Raw genomic sequence first — 23587 nt, forward strand, 5'->3', positions numbered from 1 at the left:
GACAGACAGATGAATGACAGACAGATGGACAGGTAAGTCCGACAGACTTGGGAATGACAGGCACTGGGGCAGACAGATGGATGGGTAGGTAGACGGGTGGATAGATGGGTAACTGTAGGCATATTTCGGAACCTCTGACATCCCCATCTGCAGAAGGGTCAATGACAACAGGGCCCACCTCTCCAATCTGTTGTGAGGATTGAGTAAGACGGTATTTGTGATGCGCTATGCCTGGCACACAGTAGGGGCTTAATAAATGCTTCTCTTCTTCCTTCCCCTGAGACATGGGGCTGTATGATCTTGGGCAAGTCATCTAACCAAGTCCATATCTAGCTATTTGCATGCTGGCTGCCCCATTACAATACACACTGTTTGAAAACAGGAGGTGATTTTGTCTTTCTTTGCATCACAAGCTCTTCATATAGATGGTATCTGGCTCAGCGGAAGAGTGTTTTTTAAATTGTGTGCTTGGTGCTTAGCACATAGCAGGCACTTAATAAATGCTTGTCCATTAGACTGGTTAAATGCTTGGTGACTGACTGGCTAACCTCGCAGTGCCCCAAGGCAACACTGCACCTCCACTGGAGAAGAGACTCTCTTTATCCAGAAGTTCCTCAATCAGTGAAAGCACAGGTCAGCTGGCACAAGGCCTTGAGTACACTGGGCGGCTCCTCAGTGGGTCGTCCCAGAGGGCAAGAAGGATGGATGGTCTGGGACTTGCATCGGTGGAGGGAAGAGCCACGCGGAGAGCTCAGAGATGCACCCAAGTGCTGAGTGTAACCACTCCAGGATTCCCCGGGGAAGCTCAGCAGAGGTGCTGGGTCTGTGGGGCTTGGGAGTGATTGATTTCCGGCCTCTACTTCAGTAATGGCAGCCTCCTTAAGTGGTAGCACTTTCTGGAAGGTGCCTGGACTCCTGAATGTTACCCAAGCTAAAGGGTGCTCTTGGAAATCCCTAGATGCGGTTGGCTTAATGGGCTCTGGGTAGGCGGGGCGGGAGCCCCCTGGGAGCTGCAGACCTCAGCCTAGCCCAAGGCCAGGATGAGCCAACAGCACATACTGGTCTCCATGTGATCATCAGCAAGAGGCTGGGTTTAATTGAGTCCTGGAAAGCCAGGAGGATACAAACCCAAAGAGGAAACTGAGCAGCAATGAGGTCCAAGCAGCAACATCAGGGTCCCAGAACCAACGCAAAGAAGCCAGGACATCTCTCTGTGTTGGCTCATGCCAGATTTCTTTCTCTCTCTCTCTCCTTTTTTTTTTTTTTGGTGCTTTTTGTAGGGCAATTGGAGTTAAGTGACTTGCCCAAGGTCACATGGCTAGTTTTTGCATTAAGTGAATGAAGGCAAATTTGAACTCAGGTCCTCCTCACTCCAGGGCTGGTGCTCTATTCACAGCGCCACCTAGCCACCCCTCATGCCATATTTCAATGGACCTGTGAGCTCGCTCTTGGGAGTTCTCCCTCGAAGAAGGCCACCATGGCAGCCCAAACTGGGGTCTCTTGGCCATGCCCTCCCTCTTCCAATTTCACTACAGGAGATGCACCCATCAAACTGGGGGCCCTTCTCACTTTTTCTTGACCTTGTGAGAATGCTGGGGGAGCACTTAGGGTCCTCATTCTTGATACCTGGTCAGACCACATAACTTATTTCCCCAAAGCACAAAACAAAACAAAGCAAAAACAATTGCCACAATTTGAACCAAACTTGTTCTATTTTGCCAGCTTTCTCCCATTAATCAGGCTCGAGATTGAGCAGCCCTGGGAGATTTTTTTCTTTTAAAGGAAAACTATGGTAGCAAGAAGTGATAAAAAAAACCTCAAACAGCATCAAACAGAGCTTTGGAGTCAGAGAACCTGAGTTCAAATCTCCTTGCTGCTTGAGAGACTTCCTAAACCTGAAGGTGACAAGACAAACTGTGTGTGCCTGAGCCTCTTCATCTTCAGCCTTCTTTCCCTTATATCTTGCTGCCTAGCATATCTGTGAAATGGAGGCAACAATGACATTTGCTACTTTAAGTATGTGGAAGTATGAGCTCCATGCCATAGAACAGTGACCATGGAAAAGTCCCTTAATGTCTCAGGGCCTCTGTTTCCTCATCTATAAAACAAGGGAGTTGGACCCGACAGCCTCTGAGGTCCTTCCTTGCTCAAGACTTTGATCCTGTTATGCTTTTAGTTTTAACCTGGCTCCCAGGCACCCCATCTTCTCCCACTCCTGGAGGAGAATAAGAGGCAATCCTCATTTCTCCTTCAGCCACCTTCCCCTGCTGCCCCTGAGCTCCTCAGATCACTGTCATACACAACTGTATCCCATCTCCCTCCTTCCTGCCTGGTCATCTCTGCGCTGCTTTCCTTAGTCCTCCAGTCCCCACAGATCCGCCATCTTGGCCCTGGCTGAGAGTTAGTCAGAGACCAGAGCAGGAAGAATCAAGGCTCATCGATGGGGCCAAAGATAAGTCAAGGGCAGCTAAGTCAGACTTCAGCATCCGGGTCCTATATACAGCCAGTGAAGCTGAGACAGGAATTCTATGTTAAGTTGGGAAGTAAACAAGTGAACAATAGAGGTCTTCCTTTCTCGTGGGATTGTACATCCAGAGCAGGAAGAGAGATTCAGGGTCACCTAGCACAGCCCCTCCATTTTGCAGATGAAGAGACACATTAAAGTGACTTTCCCAAGGTAACAAGATGACAAGTGACCAAGGCGGGATTCTAAGCCCTGACATCAAAGCTAGACCTCTAACCATTACACTGCATGGCCTCTCCTCTTGAATTATTCAGTAGCCTTCAAAACCACCACTCTGTCTCCCAATACCTAGCATAGTAATATGACTATTTCTACATTATTCCTTTATTCTATTTTTTGCTTTTTTTTTTTAATGCAACCAAAGGCATATTGCTAGGACCATCAGTAAAGCACCTAGACTAATTTCTGAATCAAGGTGTAAGAAGGATCATCTTCATTCTGCCTGGCTCCTTTGGGCATCCAAAATGGTGTGCTGAACAAGGGCTGGCATGCTGTATTTATCTTGCACCTCCTTGGAGGGGAGGGGAAGTATATGGCCAGGAGCGGGACTGATGGATTATAGGGGATGGATCTCTTTATTCACTTTTCTTACAGAATGGAAGGAAATCCCAAGGAGGCAAAAGCAAGATGTCCCGACAACTCAAGCTCTCCCACAGTAACGTGGGCTCCTGTTCGTAGAAATGAGACACTCTTCTCCGCTCCTCCCATCTCCCCTTCCCTATTCACATTGTAGATCTTCAAGATAAAGGTATGGTTTGGGTTGGGCTGGACGGACTCCCCAAGTTCCCTCTCCACTCTGAGGCTCTGGTATTTCCAGATCCAAACTATACAGTTCTTCTTTCAATTGGGAGCAATCCCCAAGGTAAACATCAAGTATTTATTAAGCACCTTTGATATACCAGGCATTGGGAACACAAAGCTAATAAAAGGAATAAAAGAAGGGCTCTGTGTGTGTGTGTGTGTGTGTGTGTTTGTCCCAATCTCACATTGGGGCTATCTGAATTATGGTGCAGCCAACGTCCAATGGATGAACCTTTGTATGGGGGGGGGGTCAGGTACTCTCAATTCCCAGTTGTTAGTGACTATTGGCAGACTGGTGACGATTCTACAGGGGGCATTCATACTGTGGGCATTAGCATTCCTTAAAGGTCAAAGCCAGATCTTTTTACAAAGCAGAATGTCTCAGGAATTGGAGAAAGCTGCCAGATTTCCCCTCCTGCCCACTTTAAATGAGGGAACTGGAAAGACCATTAATCTCACAAGATCATGAGCTAGTGCTGAAAAGTACCTTACCAGGCACCAGGCCCAACCTTCTTTTGTTTTACAGATTAGAACACTGAGGCTAAGATCCAGTGGTTAAGTAACTTGACAGACACAAGGTCATGGATGAAGACTTAGATCTGGCAATGTCTTGAATGATAGACTTGGGATCAGGAAGACATGAGTTTGAATCCTGCCTCAGACACTTACTACCTGTGTAATCCTGGGCAAGTCACTTAACCTCTATCTGCCTCAGTTTCCTCAAGAGTAAAATTGGAATTGATAATAACACGTAACTCCCAGGGCTGCTAAAATGAGGGAATATTTGTAAAGTGCTTTGTAATATGTAAATGCTAGCTGTTATTACTAACTGTCATTCGACATATCACACGGCCTCTCTAATTAGGATTTCAATTCTTTTCCCAGGACTCCCATCAATATAGCATTTAACTTTTCCTGCTTTAAATTCTTGGCTGTAATGAGACAGCATTCTTACAAAGAATCTGGAGTGAATTTGAAAAGTTTTTGAGGACCCTTGGGGGGACAGGTAGTGAACTAGTCCAAAGGCAGCAGACATAGGCATGAAATAAAGGGAAAAGATACTTACTCTGGGACACTCTGACTAGCTCGGTCACACTGAAAACCCCTGATGTGACGAAACTGTCTTGGAAGCCCAAATGTCCTAGAGAAAAAAAGAAGAAGAGAAAGCATCATAAACAGGAGAGTTGTGGGCAATCCCGGACACCCAGACCGTCCATGGCTGTTTCACAATGATCAGACACATGACCAAGACCTTGTTTCCGACTCGGCCTGAATTATTGTTTATGTGGGAGGGCTCAGCCAGAAGGGAGGATGTCTTGTGGTTAAGTCTGCAGGTTATGGTAAGTGAACATGACCCAGCAGCAACAGGATGATTTTTGTAATGGTAAAGAAATTCAACAGGAAACCTGAAACAAAGGCCCATTTCAAGAACCGGTTACCTTGGATGACCTCTGGTGACTTAACAATGAGAAAGAAAGCATCGTATGTCGGGATGGGGGTAGGACAGCTCAGTTCTATAATTGTTTTAAACAGGATTCTCTAAAGAAACATCTGATCGAGATTATCTACCCATTCATTCAAACGAAACAAGACTTAAAGACGTGTTCTTCATTTTCAGAGCTGGGGGCGGGGGGAACGGGGGAATCAGAAAACAGCAGCTGCTGACAAAAAAATAAAGAAATAAGCTTAAACTCTCCAACTTTAAAATTCATGGTTTTTTTCCCCTTTCCCCCACATATACACTATACTTACTCTTGTTTTTTAGTAACAATTAGTTCCTTAAATCTTTAAAATTTTCATTTAAAGAAAAAATAAATATGATTATTCCAAAACTTTTTTTTAACTGTATCTTCTCTAGACCTTGAGTTTTCTCATTTCCTATCACCTATTTAGTATCTCACTTCATGTTAGGAATATTGTAGAACAGAAAAGTTTTGAATGGCAGGAGAACCTGTACGATGCTGAATGGTAAACTCAAGATGGATTCCAATCTACAAGTCGTAGGAGTCTATCTATCTCTCCCATCCCAGGAATTTGGTCATGAGTTTACACATATGCCCCTGGAACATCATCTTCAATGGCCATTTTTGAACTCAAGGCTGCAGGAGAGGTTTCCAAGATTCATGTTTTTTCAGAAACACAAACATCACAATTACCCGACAGGATAAGCAGCAGGTATTTTCAGGGTTAACTTGATGAAAGATGCCCACATATAATGCAAACTTTTGAGTCCAAAGCTTTAAAAAAAAACTGGATCAATGCTGACACAGAGTTGGTACTTGATTAGTTTTAAATACATTTTGTTGATGCCTTTTGTCTTTAAATCACAAGAGAAGAAAAAGAAATCACAAGAAAAAAAAGGAGAAAAAAAAGCTGCTTCCCCTTCCTCTATACTGAACCCACCTTTGAAATAAGGAAAAATAGGGGCAGGTAGGTGGCGCAGTGAATAGAGCACCGGCCCTGGAGTCAGGAGGACCTGAGTTCAAATCTGGCCGAGACACTTGACACAAAAAAACTAGCTGTGTGACCTTAGGCAAGTCACTTAACCCTGTCTTCCCCCCCATCCCCCACCAAAAGCAAAAAATAAAAAAAAGAACTAAGGAAAAATAAACAAAAATACTCAACACAGTGAACAGAGCTGACAATGTCTATACAACCTTCTGTCCCCATCCTCTGCCTTTCTACCCTAAAGAGGAACGAATATGTTTCATCATCTGTTCTCTGAGACTATCCCAGATTCTAAGGTTACTCAGATTTTAGCGTCATTTTAATGACTTTTTGTTGACATTGCTGTACTCATGTACATAATTCTCTGGGGCCTACTTTCTCTGTATCAATTCAAACAAGTCTTCCCTTGTTTCTCTAATAACTCCTATTCCTTGTATCTCATTGCAAATTACATTCCATTATATGTCTATATCATTGCATCCCCTCCCTCCCATCCCCACACACTTATTCCCCTGCTGGTGGGCATCCACTTTGCTTCCATTTCTTTACTCAGAGAAATGTTGCCAAAAATACTTTGGGATAAACTACATCTTTGTCTTCAAGGTATAATAGGATCCATTAGCCAAAGGGTATGAAGAGTTTAGTCATTTTTATTTATTTATTTTGTATAATTCCAAACTGACTTTGAGGAGGGTTGGACCAATTCACAGTCCTACCAACATTGTACTGAGTCTGTCTTTCCATAGCCTCCCCAGGACTGACCATTCCTATCTCTTGTGACCTTTGTCAATGTGCAGCAATGTAAGTGATACATAAGAGTGACCTTCATTCATACTTCTATTACTGTTAATTATTCCAAATGGAATAATTTGATCGATTAATTATAATTAATTAAATAAATAATCATTGATAGTTTGCAATTCTGCAGAAAACTGTGCCCCCCCCCCGCCCATAAACTTTGGTGACTAAGACAATGGTTTTTGGTGCTAAATATTTGCATAAATTCCCTATATGTCTCAGAGGTCCAGCTTCTATCAGGGATACTGGACAAAAAATTGTCTTCCTACCTTACGATCAATGTTATTCCCTTATTAATTTTGACTGACTTTGTTTGTGCAATAGTTTTTTTTAAATTTTATAAAGGTGAAATTGTTTTGTTTAATCTCTACCAATATTTTCAACCCTCTGTTTGGTTAAGAATTTTCCGCTTAGTAAGAGTTGTGAAAGGGTCTTCGTTCTTATTCTCTAAGGTGACCTTTTACATTCTAATGAGTGTTTATCAAACTCAACTGAATAATAGGTATGTCATGATGTCATGTTTTTTTTTTAAAAAGTTCTGGTTAATGACAATATTATTCAGTTAACTCTGGTGTCTTTCTAGAGGGGTCTAACTAACATAAGTAGAATATATATTGATAAAACATCCACTAATCAGTATTTACTAACTGAACAAAGAAGCAATTATCATGTTTTGGGGAAGCTATAAATGGATCTGGATCTGCCTTACAAAAAATTCTTTGCTTTTTATACAGTTTGTGCCTTCACTCTAAGGACTGAGCCTGGATTTCTGATTTCTCACTAGGCCAGGGAAATCCCACATGAGGAAGCTTCTCTCTACCACTGCAGGTTGGTGCCTTGTATTAGAACCCACAGTCTTAGTTGCCTGGGCCCTGAGTAAGGAGAGACAAAGGCAACACAAGTGAGACAGGGCACTAGCACCGGCCTTCCTGTCTTTGTGGTCAGCTGAGGATGCCTCTCCCTATGGTCCTACTTCATAGGAGAGACTTTTCTTGGAATCTGAAAGAAAATTTTCAAATAGTTTTGCATCTAAAACCCAGAAACACATTTTTTGGGGAAAGGAGCTGGGCGTGATGTCTTTGATGTCTAGAAAATCCATTGTGTGTGTGTGTGTGTGTGTGTGTGTGTGTGTGTTAGTTAAGCAGGTAATTTCCTTTTTTAAAACCAACAATTCCATTTTGTAGGGCTACGGAATCAGTCTCATCATACAAAAACCAACCCAGGTTGTGCATGTTTTATTTGACTTATATTTAGTAAGGGCCAGAGGCATCAGTCACCGGATTAGGGGAGCTGAGAAAGAAGAATTCTCAAACTAAGTTTTGGCACCCCGGCCAAAAAGGGCCTTACGAGTGGGGCCCTGCGAGCTCCAGCCCCCACCAAGCCCACGGGCCCTCACAAAGGAATCTTGCCACAATTTATGTTAAGAGTTTGACTTAGAACATAGAGCCACATAATAGCAAGGAAATTCATCGTGAAGGCTGAAAATCCCAGGCTGATCTCTGGCTTTTGCTCATGTGGGTTTACATTCACTGCCTGCATGCAGGAGCATGTCCTCCCTAGAAGGCCTTAAATCTTTGAAATTCCTTATTTTAAGGTGGACCTACTAGAGACTGAGTTTTTGAGGAGGGTAGACTGTAGGCAGGGGGAGGCCCTTTTAATCCTGCCACTGAGAGCTGTGTGATTAATGAATTTTTAATAAATATTTTTAAAAATAAAAACTAACATTTCTATAGGATGTCAGGAAGAAGCAATAGGGCCTAATGAGGAGAGGGCCAACGTTGCCTCAGTTTTCTTAACTGTAAAGTGAAGATGATAATAGCATCGAACTCTCAGGGCTGTGATGAGGGTAAAATGAAAAAAATAATTGTAAAGCCCTTTAAGAAGCTTAGAGCTCCATACTAATTTTTATTATTTTGTTATTTAGGGACTGAGATGGGTTAGAAATGGGTTTCCAGTGGTGGAGTGTATTCCTTCTGCCACCTTCTATGGAAATTCGCCAGAGATGCCCACGGCACCAGGAGTGGTTTGTCCAAGTTCACAAATTCACTCTTTGTCAAAAGTTGGTCTTGAACGCAGGCAGGTCAGCTCCTAACGGAGCCTAAATCTCGGCCTGTCCTTACTACAACTAGTGTTGTCCTTATCATTTATGTCCCAGCTCTGACCCACACTGATTGCTTGATCTGGGGGAAGCCACTGACCATGCTGGAGCTCTCCGACAGCTCTCTGAAGCTATTGACTTGAACCAGGAGGAGTTTTCTCTATACAAATCAAAGACATCACGCCCAGCTCCTTTCCCCAATTATCATTACTTTTTTCAAAAGCTCCCAACAGAAAATCTCTTTAAAAAGATGTGGGGAGATGATGTGACGTCTTCCTAATCATACGGCACAGCCCCTCAGTCTGGCCTCCTTTCTATACGCACAGGATCCTAGAAGAAAGTCCCCTGCTCTATAGACACCAATACCCCTGCAAGAGGCCGGGAAACCAGGACTGCACCCGCTGCTTATTATTCAGAAACCAACTGGCAAACGGTAACACGAAGACGCCGGCAAACAAAATGATACCCAAGGAGTGGCCCAGGACTTGCCAAGATGTGGCCACCGTGATTACTAAGAAGACCTGAGAGGATTAATATTTCATTCTCAGGAACAATAGCTGAATCATAAAAATGCCTTTTTGGGAAACAAGCCTCCGATCTAGGGGCGCTATTTGATTGTAGAGCACGTCAAAGAAGGGCTTGTCTTCTCCTCCCCCAAATGGAAAATTTCACTAATTCCAAATTCCAACCTTAGGTGAGCATTAAAAAGCTTCTCAGTGGGAAGGCTGATTAGATATTCCGAGTGCCCACCCAGTTGGCTTTCCGAATAATGCTTCAAAGAAATACAGGCAAAACACATACTTTGGTTAAGTATATCGTACAGGGAAGTCGGATTGCTAAATAATCTGGTTCTCACCCCAGTTCTGAACCTACTGTTCAGAAGCATTTGGGTAGATGATTGAAAATGAGAGAGAGATCCTTTTTCATTTAATCTAAAATAACTTAAAAAAAAACCCAAGTTCATTCACTTAAGTCGTGTTCAATAGAGCCCCAATTAGAGAACAGATTTCAATCCCTCAGATTCAGTCATACTTACTAGAAGGTGGGGGACAGGGAGAAGCAGGGGCTTTCCTGGAGAGGTGAGAATATAAAGAGTCATGTACTTTGATGAGCATTTAGTAAAAGCAGCTAGCCTCCCTTACCCTTGATGATATCAGCTGTTATTATGGAAAATGCCATTCTATAGCTGTGAAATCTCATTTCAGGCAGGGACTGCACATCTATCCACCTTTTTTTTTAAAGGCAAGAAAGGAAAAAGTTGAATTTGCCTAGAGACTGGTAACCTTGTAAGGTATGCGAAGGTCAGGGGAAAACACACACACACACACATTCTCCCTCTCTCTCTCTTTTCCCTCCCCCTCCCCCTCCCCCCGACCTCCTGCCTTCTTTTTCCTTCTAAGAGCATGGATGAAACAAAGTCAGTTTTATAGATGTGGATGTGAATGTGGCATGTATAAATGATGTGCTCCTTCTCTAGCTGGAGAACAAGGCATTCTCCACAATACTGTCGATCCTCACAATATTAACTGATGTCACAAAACTCCAATTAGAAAGAAGATTTGGGAACGTGAAGGTCCCATGAGGATAAGTGTCATAAGAGAGTTCTGCCGTTGGGATTCATGACATTTGCACAAAGCTACTGTATCCTTCCTCTATCTTCAGCCCCTCCCTCCCCCAATAAAGGACCCTTCCTAAGGAAAGCTAGGAATGCCCTTTCTTGTCACGTCCCGCTCTTGGGCTTCTTCATGATAGTTCAAATCCCACCTTCTGCAGTAGGAGGCCTTTCTCCATCCTCCACCTTCCCACCCTCCACTCAACCCCAGAGCCCTTAAGACTACCTTTCATTTACACTGTCTATATCTTATCTACACAATTACTTTCATGTTGTCTCCTTTATTGGAATGGGCACTCCCTCAGGGCAGGAACTGTGCTTTTTGACTTTCTCTTTCACACAATGCCTGGCACATAAGAAACTTCTTAAAACATGGTTTTTGACCAACTGACAGGGAAGTTTTTATTTGATCTGATCCTTGAAGTAATGGGGAACTACTGTCTGATGTTAAAAGGAGTTGACTAATTTGATATGAAACAGAGACCTTTAGAACTGTTCAACTCTGAAAAATTCATTTAATAACTTCTCAGGGCTACAAGCAACTCTGAGATGATAAATTCTAAATGGGTTCCTGATACAGATTGGTGGAGGGAGTTTCCAAACTGGAGGTACCCTATAAAGATGAAATTGCAGAAAAGAAAACCCACTGTCAATAGAAATATATACATTCTTATCTCTCTTCCACATATGTGATCAGCATTCATAATGGTCAAAGAAAAGTCAATGTACTCTATTGGATACAATCCCTGACAGTTTGCAATATTGACCATCACCTCACTGATTTCCCTATACATAGGAACCTGTTCCCGGGGAATGACTCTGTATGTGGAATAGGGATAGAGACATCCCTAAAACAGGGGAGCTGGGTGGAGTTTTGGGTGCTGATCAGGGATGTTAGAAATTCATTACCTTTGATTATAGTTTGGATCCTCAGGATGCCTGCAAACCAAGGTGCTACCCGCCATGATGGTCAATGGAGGACCAGGCTGAGAAGCAATGCCAAATGAAAACCATGGTCCTTGACAAGGTGGCAGAGCTCTAATGATTCCAAACATAGCCAATGGGTGTCATGGGAGCCTCCAAAGCTGGCCAGCCCATTTTGTTTAGTTCCACATTTCCTAGACCTGAGGATTGCTGCCTTCCTCCTTCCATCTCCCATTCTCCTCAGGTCTGCACACACTATTGCCTTTTCAGCTCTGTCTCTTCAAGTCCCTGGTTTCTCTCCAAATTCAGTTCGAGGCTTCCCTCGAGGAGAGGTCATTCTTTGGTCCTCAGTAATCACTGTCCTTCTTTTCTCTTCCCCATTCTGAAATTACTCCGTCTTACGCATGTACATACATACATACACACACATAGGATTTAATTATGATGTTGTGTTCAATAATAGAATGTAAGCTCTTTGAGGGCAGGGTTGTTCCATTTTCGCCTTCATACCCCCCGTATTGACGACAACATATGAATTTTCCTGTACTTTTATTTTTTTTACTTTTGTTATTTATTTTGTTTCGGTTTTTAGGGTTTCTCCCCTGACTGGGTGGGTTGGGACAGGCCCTTATAAGTACTAAGCAGGTAGTAATCCAAGATAATCTTTGTAAAATGTCACTTGTCATTTGTGTGTCTGATTTGAATAGCTTTTTATTTGGGGATGATTGCAATATCCTGCTTTAGTGGCTATGGAAGGCCTGGGCTCTCCCCAAAGGCTTTTAATTTGGGGATTTTATAAAGCACACTTAATAAATCCTTTAGAGTTGAATTAAAGCATGCTCATAAATACCTGGTCCCTTTTTCTGGGTCAGTGGGGTGGCAAGGTGGATAGAGCACCAGGCCTGGTTTCCAGAGGACCTGAGTTCAAATTTGGCCTTAGACATTTACTGGCTGTGTCACCCTGGGCAAATCACTCAAACTCTGTTTGCCTCAGTTTTGTTCCTCACAACATCTGTAAGGCATTTTGCAAACCTTCTATATAAATGCTATTCGTTTTGTTCTGAGTAATAGAAGGGGTAGTATTATCTTGCACATTGTACAGGGGCACTCCATTTTAGAAAGGACTCTGATAAACTGGTACACATTACAGGAAAGATTCTGAGAGGTAGAGATGAAGAGGGAGTAAATTCCAGATGAAGGTCTGGTTTGTGAGAATAAACAGGAAAGGGAAATTGAACACCGAGTTCAAGTCACCTGGTTTGGGTGTATGGACTTCCAGATGTCCACAGAAGATGTCAGGAAGAGAAGAAGCATATAGGCACCAGACTTAAGAGTCAGCAAGACCTGAGATCAAATCTTGCCTCTGACCCCTGGGTAAATCACTTAACCTCTTTCATCATCAGATTCCTTATCTGAAAAGTGGAATAATAACAGCCTTTATCTCATAGGCTATTATGAGATACTTTGCAGATTTTATGAGCACTTTGCAGACTTTAGAGTTTTAAATAAATGCTGGCTGCTATTATTTGATATTCAGGGTGAGACGTTTAGTAGATTGTTGGAGATGAGAGACTGTAGCTCAGGAGAGAGATAAGGACTGGATATATAGTTTTGGGAATGAACTGTACAGAGACGATTATAGAACCCATGGAAGTGGGTGAGACAGACACTTAATTGAAGCTTGGCAAAAAATGGACAGAGAGTGACGTGCTGGGTCTGGGTGGGCTGATCTGGAGAAACTTCACCAAGCAGGAAGCTGGGTTGAAGCCCAATCAGAAATGGAGGGGAGAGCAAGATGGAATGGAATTAAGGTGATTACTTTGGTGTGAATGGCAAAACCGAGAAGCTGGAAATTCAAGGACAAAATGGCTAATTACAGGCTCAAGACATCAAAGGGATGAAAATTAGGACAGAACAGGCAGGAGAACAGAATAGGATTGAGCTATTAAAGTCTATACTGAGGAAAGAAAGCAGGCTGATGAGGCAGAGGGAGAGATGTATGGAAAGGAGTCTGTACGCAGAGCGGGGAATCTCAGAGTTCAAAAACCACAGAACTGGCATTTACCTGGTCTATTGTCCCTTCAAGGATTAAAGGATCATGAATGAAAGGCTGGCAAGGTCGTTAGAGGTCATCTGGTCTAAACTGCTCCATTTAAAGATAAAACAACTAGGTTGAGGGGGGAAGTGGCTGTCCTGTCAATGACTACATCATGGTGGTGTCCTTGGATTCCAAAGATAAAGCTCTAACACATCCCTCATCCTAACTCCCAAATACAAGCTCATCTAGGGCAGCATCTGTATCCTGTCCAACTTTGTATCACACACAGTGCCTAGCACACTACCTCAGGTTCAATTAATGTTTGTTGAATGAATAAAGGAATACCCTTCCCATCTGCTCATAGCCAAGAGGTAACAGAGGCTTTGAGGAATTCTTCTTTATGTCCAACCTCTGGGAAGGGGTGGGAGAGATGAAGCGGGCAGTGACCCACATATATACAGTGAGTTAAGGGTCAGGCAGACTAACCAATTCAGGCTCCCAGTTTCAAAGACCCATTTGGAGGTTTTCTGTATTCAGTCAAGAAACATTCACCAAGAACAACTCTTTTGTGAGGCACCTTTCTCCCAACAGCTCTGGAAAGGAGATGGTACGAGTACTTATTATATCCATCACTCAGAGGAAGACACTGAGCCTCTTAGGGGATGGGACTTGTCCAGCTGTTGCCCAGCTAATATGTATCTAAGGGGAGGTTCCACCCAGGTTTTCTGATGGCCAACACTCTATTCACTACAACATCCTCATCAGGATGTAAAGGAGAGAAAGATGGAGAGTGGAATGAATCCAAAGACCTCTGTCTACCAGGCTTTGCCCATCATTCTATTACCCATAATGTTAATAAAGGAAGAATATTTGATTAAGCCAGCCCCAATCATCCACTGACTCAACACAAACAGAGCTGACAAAGCTGATTACAGGATCTGAGATGTAGAGTTACAAGGGGCCTTGGAAGCTCTTGGGCCCTAATCACTGACAGATGAAGGTATTGAGGCAAAAAGAAGCAAGTCACACAGTTAGTGAGTGTCCAAGTACAGACGTGGAACCCAGGCCTTTCTGACCCAAACTCCAGTGCCCTATCCACTGAGCCACACTGCTTCTGCCTTTCATGGATCTCATCAATGATTAGCATTCCCTCCAATCACGGAGACCCCAAACCATCCACAGACGTCCATCTTTGTCTAACTCTTGATTGAGTCCTCCCAAAACCTGCCAGAATGCCCCTTCAATGCACTGCTGGACTCAATTTACAGCTCTTAACAATAAATGGAAAACAATGCAGAGATCATGGTCTACCCCTCTAGAGATTTCATTATGACCTCCCTGCGTCTCTTCTATGCCACATGACCCTATAGTTTTGTTAAGTAGACAAAGCATCAGCATTATAATCCTTAATTTTTCATTTGGGATATTAGGAACTGTACCTTTTAAAAAAAAACTTCTCCCTACAGAAGTCCGCCATTTTTAATCAGGTGTGCCCCTTGACATACTACAACCCAAGGCTTTATTAATCTCAATCTAGAAGCATCCTTAGAGGTTATCCCATAGAGTCCCCCATTTACCAAAAGAGGAAACTGAGGTCTGGAGATATTAAGAGGCTTGTCCATGTTAACCTGTATCAGAGAAGGATTCTGAACCCCAGTATTTTGTCTCCACGTTCAGGATTATTTCCAGGGCACTGTCTCACCTCCATTTGGCTCAAAGTCAGAGAAAAGTATGACTCAGGGATTAAAAAATGACTCATGCAATTAAAAATAAATCTCATGCTGAATTTATTCTTCAACTCAATGGGAATGTTTTTCTAAAAGTCATTTTGTATTACCGGGTTGTAAAAAAATAACACATATGAAGAATTCTGAGAAATAGGAGAATGAAGAAAGAAGAAAGGGGAAAATGATACACACCCCACAGCTCTAACAACATAAATAGTGACATCAAAAGGCAGTCACATAAGGATGAATTGTAACGAACAATTTTGGTCTCAGAGAACTGATAGGGAAATATACTTTTCTTTCTCCCAGTGGAGAGGTGAGGTGGGAACTACAGATGTGGAATGCTGTATACCCAGCCAGTTGTCTTTGTTTAAATATATTATTGTTGATGTTTTATTTCATTGTTGTTTCGGGGGGGGGACAAGGAATCAAGGGAAAATGACTATAATATCATAACAAAAGTCAATAATAACTTTTTTAAAAATGCAAAACAAAAAGGATCCTACTGAAAGAATACAAGGTATTTTTCTTGTTTTAACCTGACATTAATGAAATTGATGTTTTAAATGAACTTAATTGAAAAGCATTTTACAGTGAATTTCACTGTTTCCAATGTTTCCCCTGAATTAGGGATTTTTTAACATTTGGACAAGCACAAGCCTGTCAATCTGCAGATTGGCTAGCTCATTTGTAAATGAATGAGCCCAGGTCTATAAATGGATTTTTATCTACACAGCAGAATAGGAAGAAGGTAACTTACCCTCTCTGACTCTATGGGAAACTGATTATTTCACATGAAGCAGACATTACATCAGTTGGTGTGAGGTCCCTGCCTGGTTACTTATACAATCAAAGAGAGAAAACTTTACTTTCCCTATTCATACTCTTTCAGCACAAATTCATTGGGACATTTGTGGTTTGAGCTGTGTAATATAAGGGTAGAAAGGAAAATACCCAAAGGTCCAGTAATTGACTTCCTGAATCTAAAGGAAGCACTGATTTTGAGTCATCACCAAATACACACTATAAACTTGGGGTGGGGGATAAAGATGGCTTATCCCAAAGGTCACTGGTTTAGAGCTGGAAGGGACCTTCTTCAAGGTCACCCATTCCAAATCTATATCCCATTTTACAGATGAGGAAACTGAGACCCAGAGGAGTTAAATGGCTTGCCCACTGGTCACAAAGGTAAAGGATTTGATCCTCCACAAAGGATCAAAGGATTCAATGGTATAAAATGTCTTTGTGGTAGTTCATTTCAACTGTCTTTTATACTTGAGGAAACTGAGGCCAAGACAGGTTAAGTGAGTCCAGGTCACAAAGGCAGTAAGTGGCAGGGACAGGCTAGGTCCTCTGACTCCCAATCCAATATTTATTCTCCTCTCCAAGCTCTCTTTCCATACATAAAGGGATGGCCACCATTTCCCCCCATGTTTATGGAATATACTTAAAAAAAGCAGTGGTTACATATTTCCAGGTGCATGATCTAAGTTTGTTTTTTTTTCCTCCTAGAATGTGAATGCAATTGGCTAAGATTTAGAAGTATAAAACAGAGAAAACCATTTTCAGCTACTTAGCATTGACTAGAGTGGCTGCTACTTTTTTATTTAAAAAATTAGTGGCTGTTAGCTATAACAAGTAATGAACATACACACTACTCTCTTAATAGATAGCTGAATAAATACTTCGCTATACCCACTGCCATATAATATAATTAAGAAGAATTTTTAAGTAGCTACTATGTACCAGGCACAGAGTAGGAGTGGAGAATACAAGCACAAAGAATGAAACTGTCCCTATTCGCAGCGAGCCTACATTCCAATGAGGGAGACAGGAAGGGAATATGTGAGTATATGCAGAAGAAATCTGAGCAAACAGTTGCACACATTTACCAAATGGCTAAGGTATCTGGGAGGGAGGATACTCGGACTTAGCAAGATTAGAAAAAGCGTGCAGAAGGCAATACCCGAGCTACATCTTAAAGGATGAAATTATGAGGAAGAGAGGTAAGAAATATAAAAAGATAAAAAGAGGTTTCTCGAGACAATCTACATTAGGTACCAAATCCTGTCCATCAAATAGCGCAGAAATAGGCTTGCCTAGCATTCGTGCAAAGTTTTAAAAGGCACAACAGAAAATTCTTTGTGAAGTATCACAGGTTGAATTAGACCAGCTGTGGCCTTTAGACACTGGGGGAATCCCCGAGAACCTCCCAGGGGGTGCATGAGGCCAAAATTATTTTAATAATAAAACTAAGGTGTGCTTTGTTTATGAAATATTCCCTGCTTTTCTAATTCCATATCTGTGCAAGGCTGGATTTTCTTCAACCAAAACGATATATCACAACAGATTGAAAGCAGAAGCAGATATGAGAATCCAGCTGTCTTCTATTAAGCCAATTTGCAAAAAAAAAAAATGTAAAACAATGCTAGTCTTCTCACTAAGTTTTTTTGTTTTGGAAAATAGAGCTGTTGCACAAAAATATGATTTTGTGTTATCATGGCCTGGGTTTCTTACTGATATTTTAAGATAATAAATAAGTATATTAAGCATTTATTCATTTAAATTTCTAAAACAGTAAATATTGATAGATATAACCCACATAAACAAAAGCTCTTTGTGGGGTTCTCAATAATTTTTAGGAGTGTAAAAGGGTCCTGAGACCGAAAAGTTTGAGAACCGCTGAATTAGATCAGTCATGTCATGTTAAGGACAATGGACGAACACTTTTAAGACTCTAAAATCATGTAATACAATTCTAGGCTCCATCTCTCTTGTCAGGAAAAAAGTCGGATGGGGGTGATTGAAAGAGAAAAGGGCCAATATTTGACAACAGAAATCGGTGTCACCTTTTAACTGCCATGGTCATGGATGACTGCCCTTTGACCCTGGGAGATTATGGGGGATTTCAATGACAACAGCTGGAAGTGAGCATGTGTGAATAGAGAACACAGATCTGAGGCATCCTACAAAAGGGCCCACAATCCCTCCCCAGATCCGAGTGTTGATTTGAAATTGTTTCCTGGTCTTGGCTTAATAGAGCGTGATAATGAAAGTTTCTTTAACCCTTCCAGCCTACAAGAGCATCAGCAGGTCCCTTCTACCCCAAGCAAGCCTGATTTTCAAATTCACGTCTGCATTTCTCATGTGGCTCTAGAAAATGTACATTTTCTGTGCCACTTTTTTTTCAGGCAAGAATGCAAATTAGATCTCTGAAATACTGAAGGAGACCCAAAGGTTCTGCCAAATGTTTTTGTTCACTCCCTATTTCCTCTCCAAATGGACAAAACCACCTTTCATCCATCTCCTGCCCTTCACTCTATCGACATAACATATTTTTTCCCCTTCTTCATTTAAGGACCCATACACATTATCCATTTTATAAGTGGACAGGTGTGTGTGTGTGTGTGTGTGTGTGTGTGTGTTCCTTTCAAAGGAATATGGGAGAGAATATCATCGGATATGAGATCTAGAGTTGGAATTTCATCAGAGGTTATCAAATCTAACTCCATTTACAGATGTGGAATCGTAGGTACAGAGGTTAAAAGATTTGATCAAGGTCACACAGTAATTAGCAGAGTCAGGATTTGAACCCAGGTCTCCTGAATCCAATGACAGTACTATTTCCATTGTATTATGCTGTGGTTTGTTGTTTCTTTTTAAATGAAGTTCATGAATTCAGTTCTCTGATTTTTTTCAACCTCCCAAATTCTCCACATTGAATTTCTCGCAGAATTAGGAAGCCACCACAGAATTGCTGAAAACCTCTTGAATGATGCCTCATTTCAGCTGTCCTATAGATCTGGTATAGATTTATTCTTTATTGCTAGGGTTGGCTAACTGGCCCAGTTTCATTGATAAATTAGTAACCTCTTACTCAGTGGGTCAAAAAGTTTTCCCTTAGGTACAATAAGCATGTGGGTAAGTCCCAACCTTCCTGGGATCACTTTCCTCAACAGTAAACTGAGGGGGTCAGACTGGATGACCTCGAAGATTCCTTTCATCCCTAAAGTTATTATGGTCCCATGTCTTGGGCTTCAGAACCTGTGTGATTTTAAGCAAATCTTTTCATGTCCTTGGGTTACAGTTTCTCCATCTATAAAATGAGGAAGGTGGATCAGAGCCTCTGAGGCCCTTTATGTCTCTGGAGCTGGGATCCCATGCACATAAAGTTTCAGTGTTTTGGACATTTCTAATGCCAAGCTCCCTGACTCATAAAAGCACTGCTTTCTGGGGGGGGGCCTTGACACATTGGGCAGGAGAGGTCATGACTCTGGGCTCATTTGCTCCTCTCTCAGGAAGGGTTTCTGCTGGTGATAGGGATACTGAAGAAATGTTCCAGAAAGCTGACCCAATTTCCACTGAAGCTAGGGCACTGCTAAGCTATTCTCTCCAGGTGTCAGCTTGCAACCAAGGGCTCGGACTTTCAAGATTGAATTTGTCTTAATATCAGGGTGTGAATGGTCACTGTATGGAAACTTCTCTATAGGGACCAAAAATGAGCCTTATCCCAGCTATCCATATGGTTGTCTTTCATCTGCTTTCTATACATCTTGTATGTACCTTTAATTTGCATGTTGTCTCCACATTAGAATGTGAGTTCCATGGGAGAGAAGATGGTGTTTTCGACTTTTTTTCTTTTTTTAATCCAAAGAATTTAGCACAGTGACTGGCATGTAGTATATGTTTGGTTGGTTGGCTGGCTGGTTAGTCATTCAGGTTCACCTGAAGATCTCCTGCAATGGTGAATTCACCACCTCATATAGCAGAATATTTCATTTGAGGGCAGCTCTAATTAAGTGGTTTTTAAAAAAAAATTAGTGGTATGGGTATCTTTTGGTTTTTACATGACTCTCATTTCTTAGTTTATATCTTTCTTTTCTCTATTCCCCCGAGAATGGAATAAAAGAGAGAGGAAAGACAGTTCAGTCAAACTAATAAAAATACTGAGTCTAAAAGTAAAGGTAATATTGCATATCCACAGGCACAGCACCCTCTTTCCCTTTTGCAAAGAAGGGAGAGAGGTCCATTTTTTCATCTCTTCTCTGAGACTAAGCCTGGCCATTATAATTACATAGTGCTCAGTTATTTTGCTATTGTTCTTTCCATTTACAATACCATAGTCATTGTATATACAGTTTCCATGGTTCTGCCTATTTGCTTTACCTCAGACTATCTCAATCTTCTCAAGCTTCTCTGAACTCTTCCATAACATTCTGTTACATTCATGTTCCACAACTTATGGAGCCTTCTAATTGTTACAAAGTGTTCTATATATCAGCAGATATGGGCTTCCCTCCACCCACTTCTCCTACCAACTCTGAAGCCAAAGGCAATCATTGTAAACTCTCATGCACACAATGGGCTTTGGATCTGAACTTCAACTATGACAGGATGTGAACCAGCTATTATATCCCCCAAAGGTTCCTGATTTTTCCTTGGTGGGAAAAATATATTTGTGAGGTGTCACTTAGAATTTAAATATCAATACCATTTATTAAAGCCCAGCATTATGGGTAACAGAAATGGAGGTATCTTTAATTGGTTATGGCTTTTAGAATTTGAATCCTGCCTACATGTTAAAAATAGATGGAATATCATTAGAAATTGCTGGGCTCCTCTGCCTAGGAGTGGTTATAGCATGTGAAAGGTGTTTGTAAATCCAATTTCTGTCAATCCAGTTATATCCTAGATGCACTGAGGAGCTGACTATTTAAAGGACCCTGTGGAAAATACCTGGGAATGATGAAAGATCTTTTGTAAAACAAATAAACCTATAATTTATCTGTTTTGTAAGTTCAGGGTTTTTGTACATATGTGTTCCTTAAAGTCAAGCACATCAAAAGACCTAGAAAATCACTGTCGGGCTAAGCTGGGCATGATTTTAGAAATTATTTATGGTGAACTATCTTGAAGAGTCAGAAGGAAGGACAAGGAAAGGAAATGACTTGTCCAAAGTCACACAGTGAATGTGGAATTATAATTTAGGTCTTCTGACCTCCAGTCTGAGGATCTTTCTAAAAAAGCTATACTTTTTGATTGCTATGGTGGCATTTCTATTAATTAGCTAGTACTTCTGAATTTAAGGAAGTATAGCATAATGACTAGAGTCAGGAAGATCTGGGTTCAAATCCTGCCCCTGTCACTTGCTAGCTGGGGGCCAGTCATGTGGTAAGCATCAGGTGTCTCTTCTACAAAATGGGGGTGATAATATTCCCCAAAGGAGGCATCTTATAGAATTGTTAAGAAGTTCAGATGAAATGACTGCAAAGTACTTTCCAAATCTTAAAGCACCATGGCAGCTGGTTTTATTATGTTATATCATAACATTTCATTTATTATTAAAGTCAAGGTTAAAGCACATTGCTAAAAGAATACCATACATCTCCTATTCCTTAGTCTTTTCCCTTTGGCCTAGATACTATCAGGCACTGCCTGGCATCCTAACCTAATTGCAGAAGGTGTCACCAAATAGTTGCATAATCAATTAAGCAAAAAAAAATTCATTAAGCACCTACTGTGTGCCATGACTATGCTAAATCCTGGTGATACAAATACAGAGAATGAAATATTCCCTACTCTAATGGAGCTGACATGTTATCAGACAAGGTAAGAAATACAGAAGTAAGTATATACCAAATAAACATAAGAAGAATAAATACAAATAAATACACAGTACTGGTAGGCCTATACCACAGAGAGATCAGAGAAAGAAAAGGAAAAGGGTCCAAAAGTACAAAAATATTGACAGTTGCTCCTTTTTTGGCATTACAGAACTGGACATTGAGGAAGTCCCCATCAATTGGGGAATGACTGAACAAAGCACGGTCCACGCATGCAATGAAGTACTATTGTATTGTGAGAAATAGTGACATAGGATTGGGGGAGGATACAGATACATAGCTACACATATACTGAAGTGACTATAAAAAGAGGAAATACAATCAACAGCAGCATTGCAAAAAGGAGCACTGAAAGATTTCAGATCTCTGGTCAACAATATGGCCGACTGCAATTCCAGGGCATCCGTGAAGAAAAATGCTACAGAGCTCTTATCGCAGAGGGAAGGGACTAAAAGTGCAGAATGGGACACACAGTTTTGGACATGGTTCTGCCTAACTGTGCATACTGGTTATTACAAGAGTTTTGGTTTTCCTTTCTCTTTTTAGGGGAAGAGTTGGAGGGAGGGAAAAAAGAAATGCTTGTTAATAAAGTCTATTTTTTTAAAAATTTTAAAAGAAAAGTTCTTTGACACTTGAGTAATTAACTTCATTTCCCTGTGCCTCTCTGACAAAATATGCAGTTACCTTCTGACCAAAAGGTCACAATGGACTGAAGATGCAAAGTGACCCACATTTTTTAACTCAGTCAACTTGGGAATTTGTTTTACTTGACAATGCAAGAGATTTTCTTTTCTTTTCTTTTCCCTCATTGAGGTTGGGGAAGTGAAGAAGAGAGGGGGGAGTTAGGATTTTTTTTAAATGAGAAAACAGAACAAAAGGAATCAGAGACAAGCCCTCATGAAGCTTACAGTCAAGTAGATTCAACTTACCTTTTGTCTCACCTGTAGTATTAGCTCCTGAAGACCAAGAAAGTGATATGGCCCCAGGATGAAGGGTGTAGGAAGACCCAGATTCATGTCCCACCTCAGACATGCATTATCATATGATCTTGGGCAAATCACTGTCCTTTTGTGGGCCCAAGTTTCTTCACATTTATAATTAATTTAGGCTGGATGATTTTAGGCTCAAAATCTCAGACCCAAATATAAGAAAAATAAGGTCATAGGATCATAGATAAAGAGCTGAAAAAAGGACTTCACAGGCCAAATAATTTAACCCTTTCATTTTATGGTGAGGAAATGGAAGTCCAAGGATCACAAATGGCTTGTCCAAAGCATGAATGAATGAATAAATAAAAAAAAATTTCAAGTTCTTTCTCTTTGTTGGTCATTATGCTAAATGCTTGGGATACAGATGAAGCTGAGCAAGACCAGTGCCTCCCCTCAAGGAGCTTACATTGTAACTACTAGGGAGAGACAGCACCTGTATCTAGATTTGGAAAGGGAGAAAGATGCTTTCCACATGCGATGAAATTGGTCAGAAAGTAATGGGCAGGGCTAGACTGGATCCCAGGTCCTTTGGGTCTCTGCCCCTCTCTTTTCCACCACCCTACTCTGTGCTTCTTGGCAGCCAGGAATTCCCACTGTAACTGAGGCACTAGGGCTTTGGTCTTCAGGAGCTAATACTACAAGTGAGACAAAAGATAAGTTGAATCTACTTAAGTAGACTGTAAGCACTATGAGGGCAGGGACTGTGATTTATTGTTCTTTGTATTCTCAATAGCATGAAGCACTGGACTTATCCAATATACCACACTGGTTCCTTAAATAATAGCTCAAGAATGATTTGGTCAATGAGTGAAGGAAAGATTATTTGATTTTCTCTCACGCAGCCATGTCAAATAGAAGTTTCTAGAGATGAGAAAGGATGTATTGTGGATTCCACACATTGTGTAGATTGTAGTGTCTGAAAGAGACACCAGAAATATGAAATGAAGCGACGAAGTCCAGCCTGAAACCAGCACACACTCTGGGCCGCTGGAGGAGAGCTGGGGC

At 41.4% G+C, this 23587-nt stretch overlaps 1 protein-coding gene across 8 annotated transcripts in view; it reads right to left on the reverse strand.

Moving 5' to 3' along the window:
- LOC138165284 (nuclear factor 1 A-type) overlaps positions 1 to 23587 on the reverse strand; it is a 463507-nt gene that overhangs the window by 145428 nt on the left and 294492 nt on the right. For all 8 annotated transcript variants that reach the window (XM_069093447.1, XM_069093448.1, XM_069093446.1 and 5 more), the window contains exon 4: positions 4392 to 4466. In XM_069093447.1, the coding sequence (XP_068949548.1) occupies positions 4392 to 4466 (75 nt within the window). The remainder of the gene's footprint in view (positions 1 to 4391; positions 4467 to 23587) is intronic.

This window comes from Petaurus breviceps, unplaced genomic scaffold, assembly GCF_028583685.1.
Source record: "Petaurus breviceps papuanus isolate PSGF00001 unplaced genomic scaffold, PetGlider_PUasm1.0 208, whole genome shotgun sequence".
In the NCBI taxonomy this organism is placed as follows: Eukaryota; Metazoa; Chordata; class Mammalia; order Diprotodontia; family Petauridae; genus Petaurus; species Petaurus breviceps.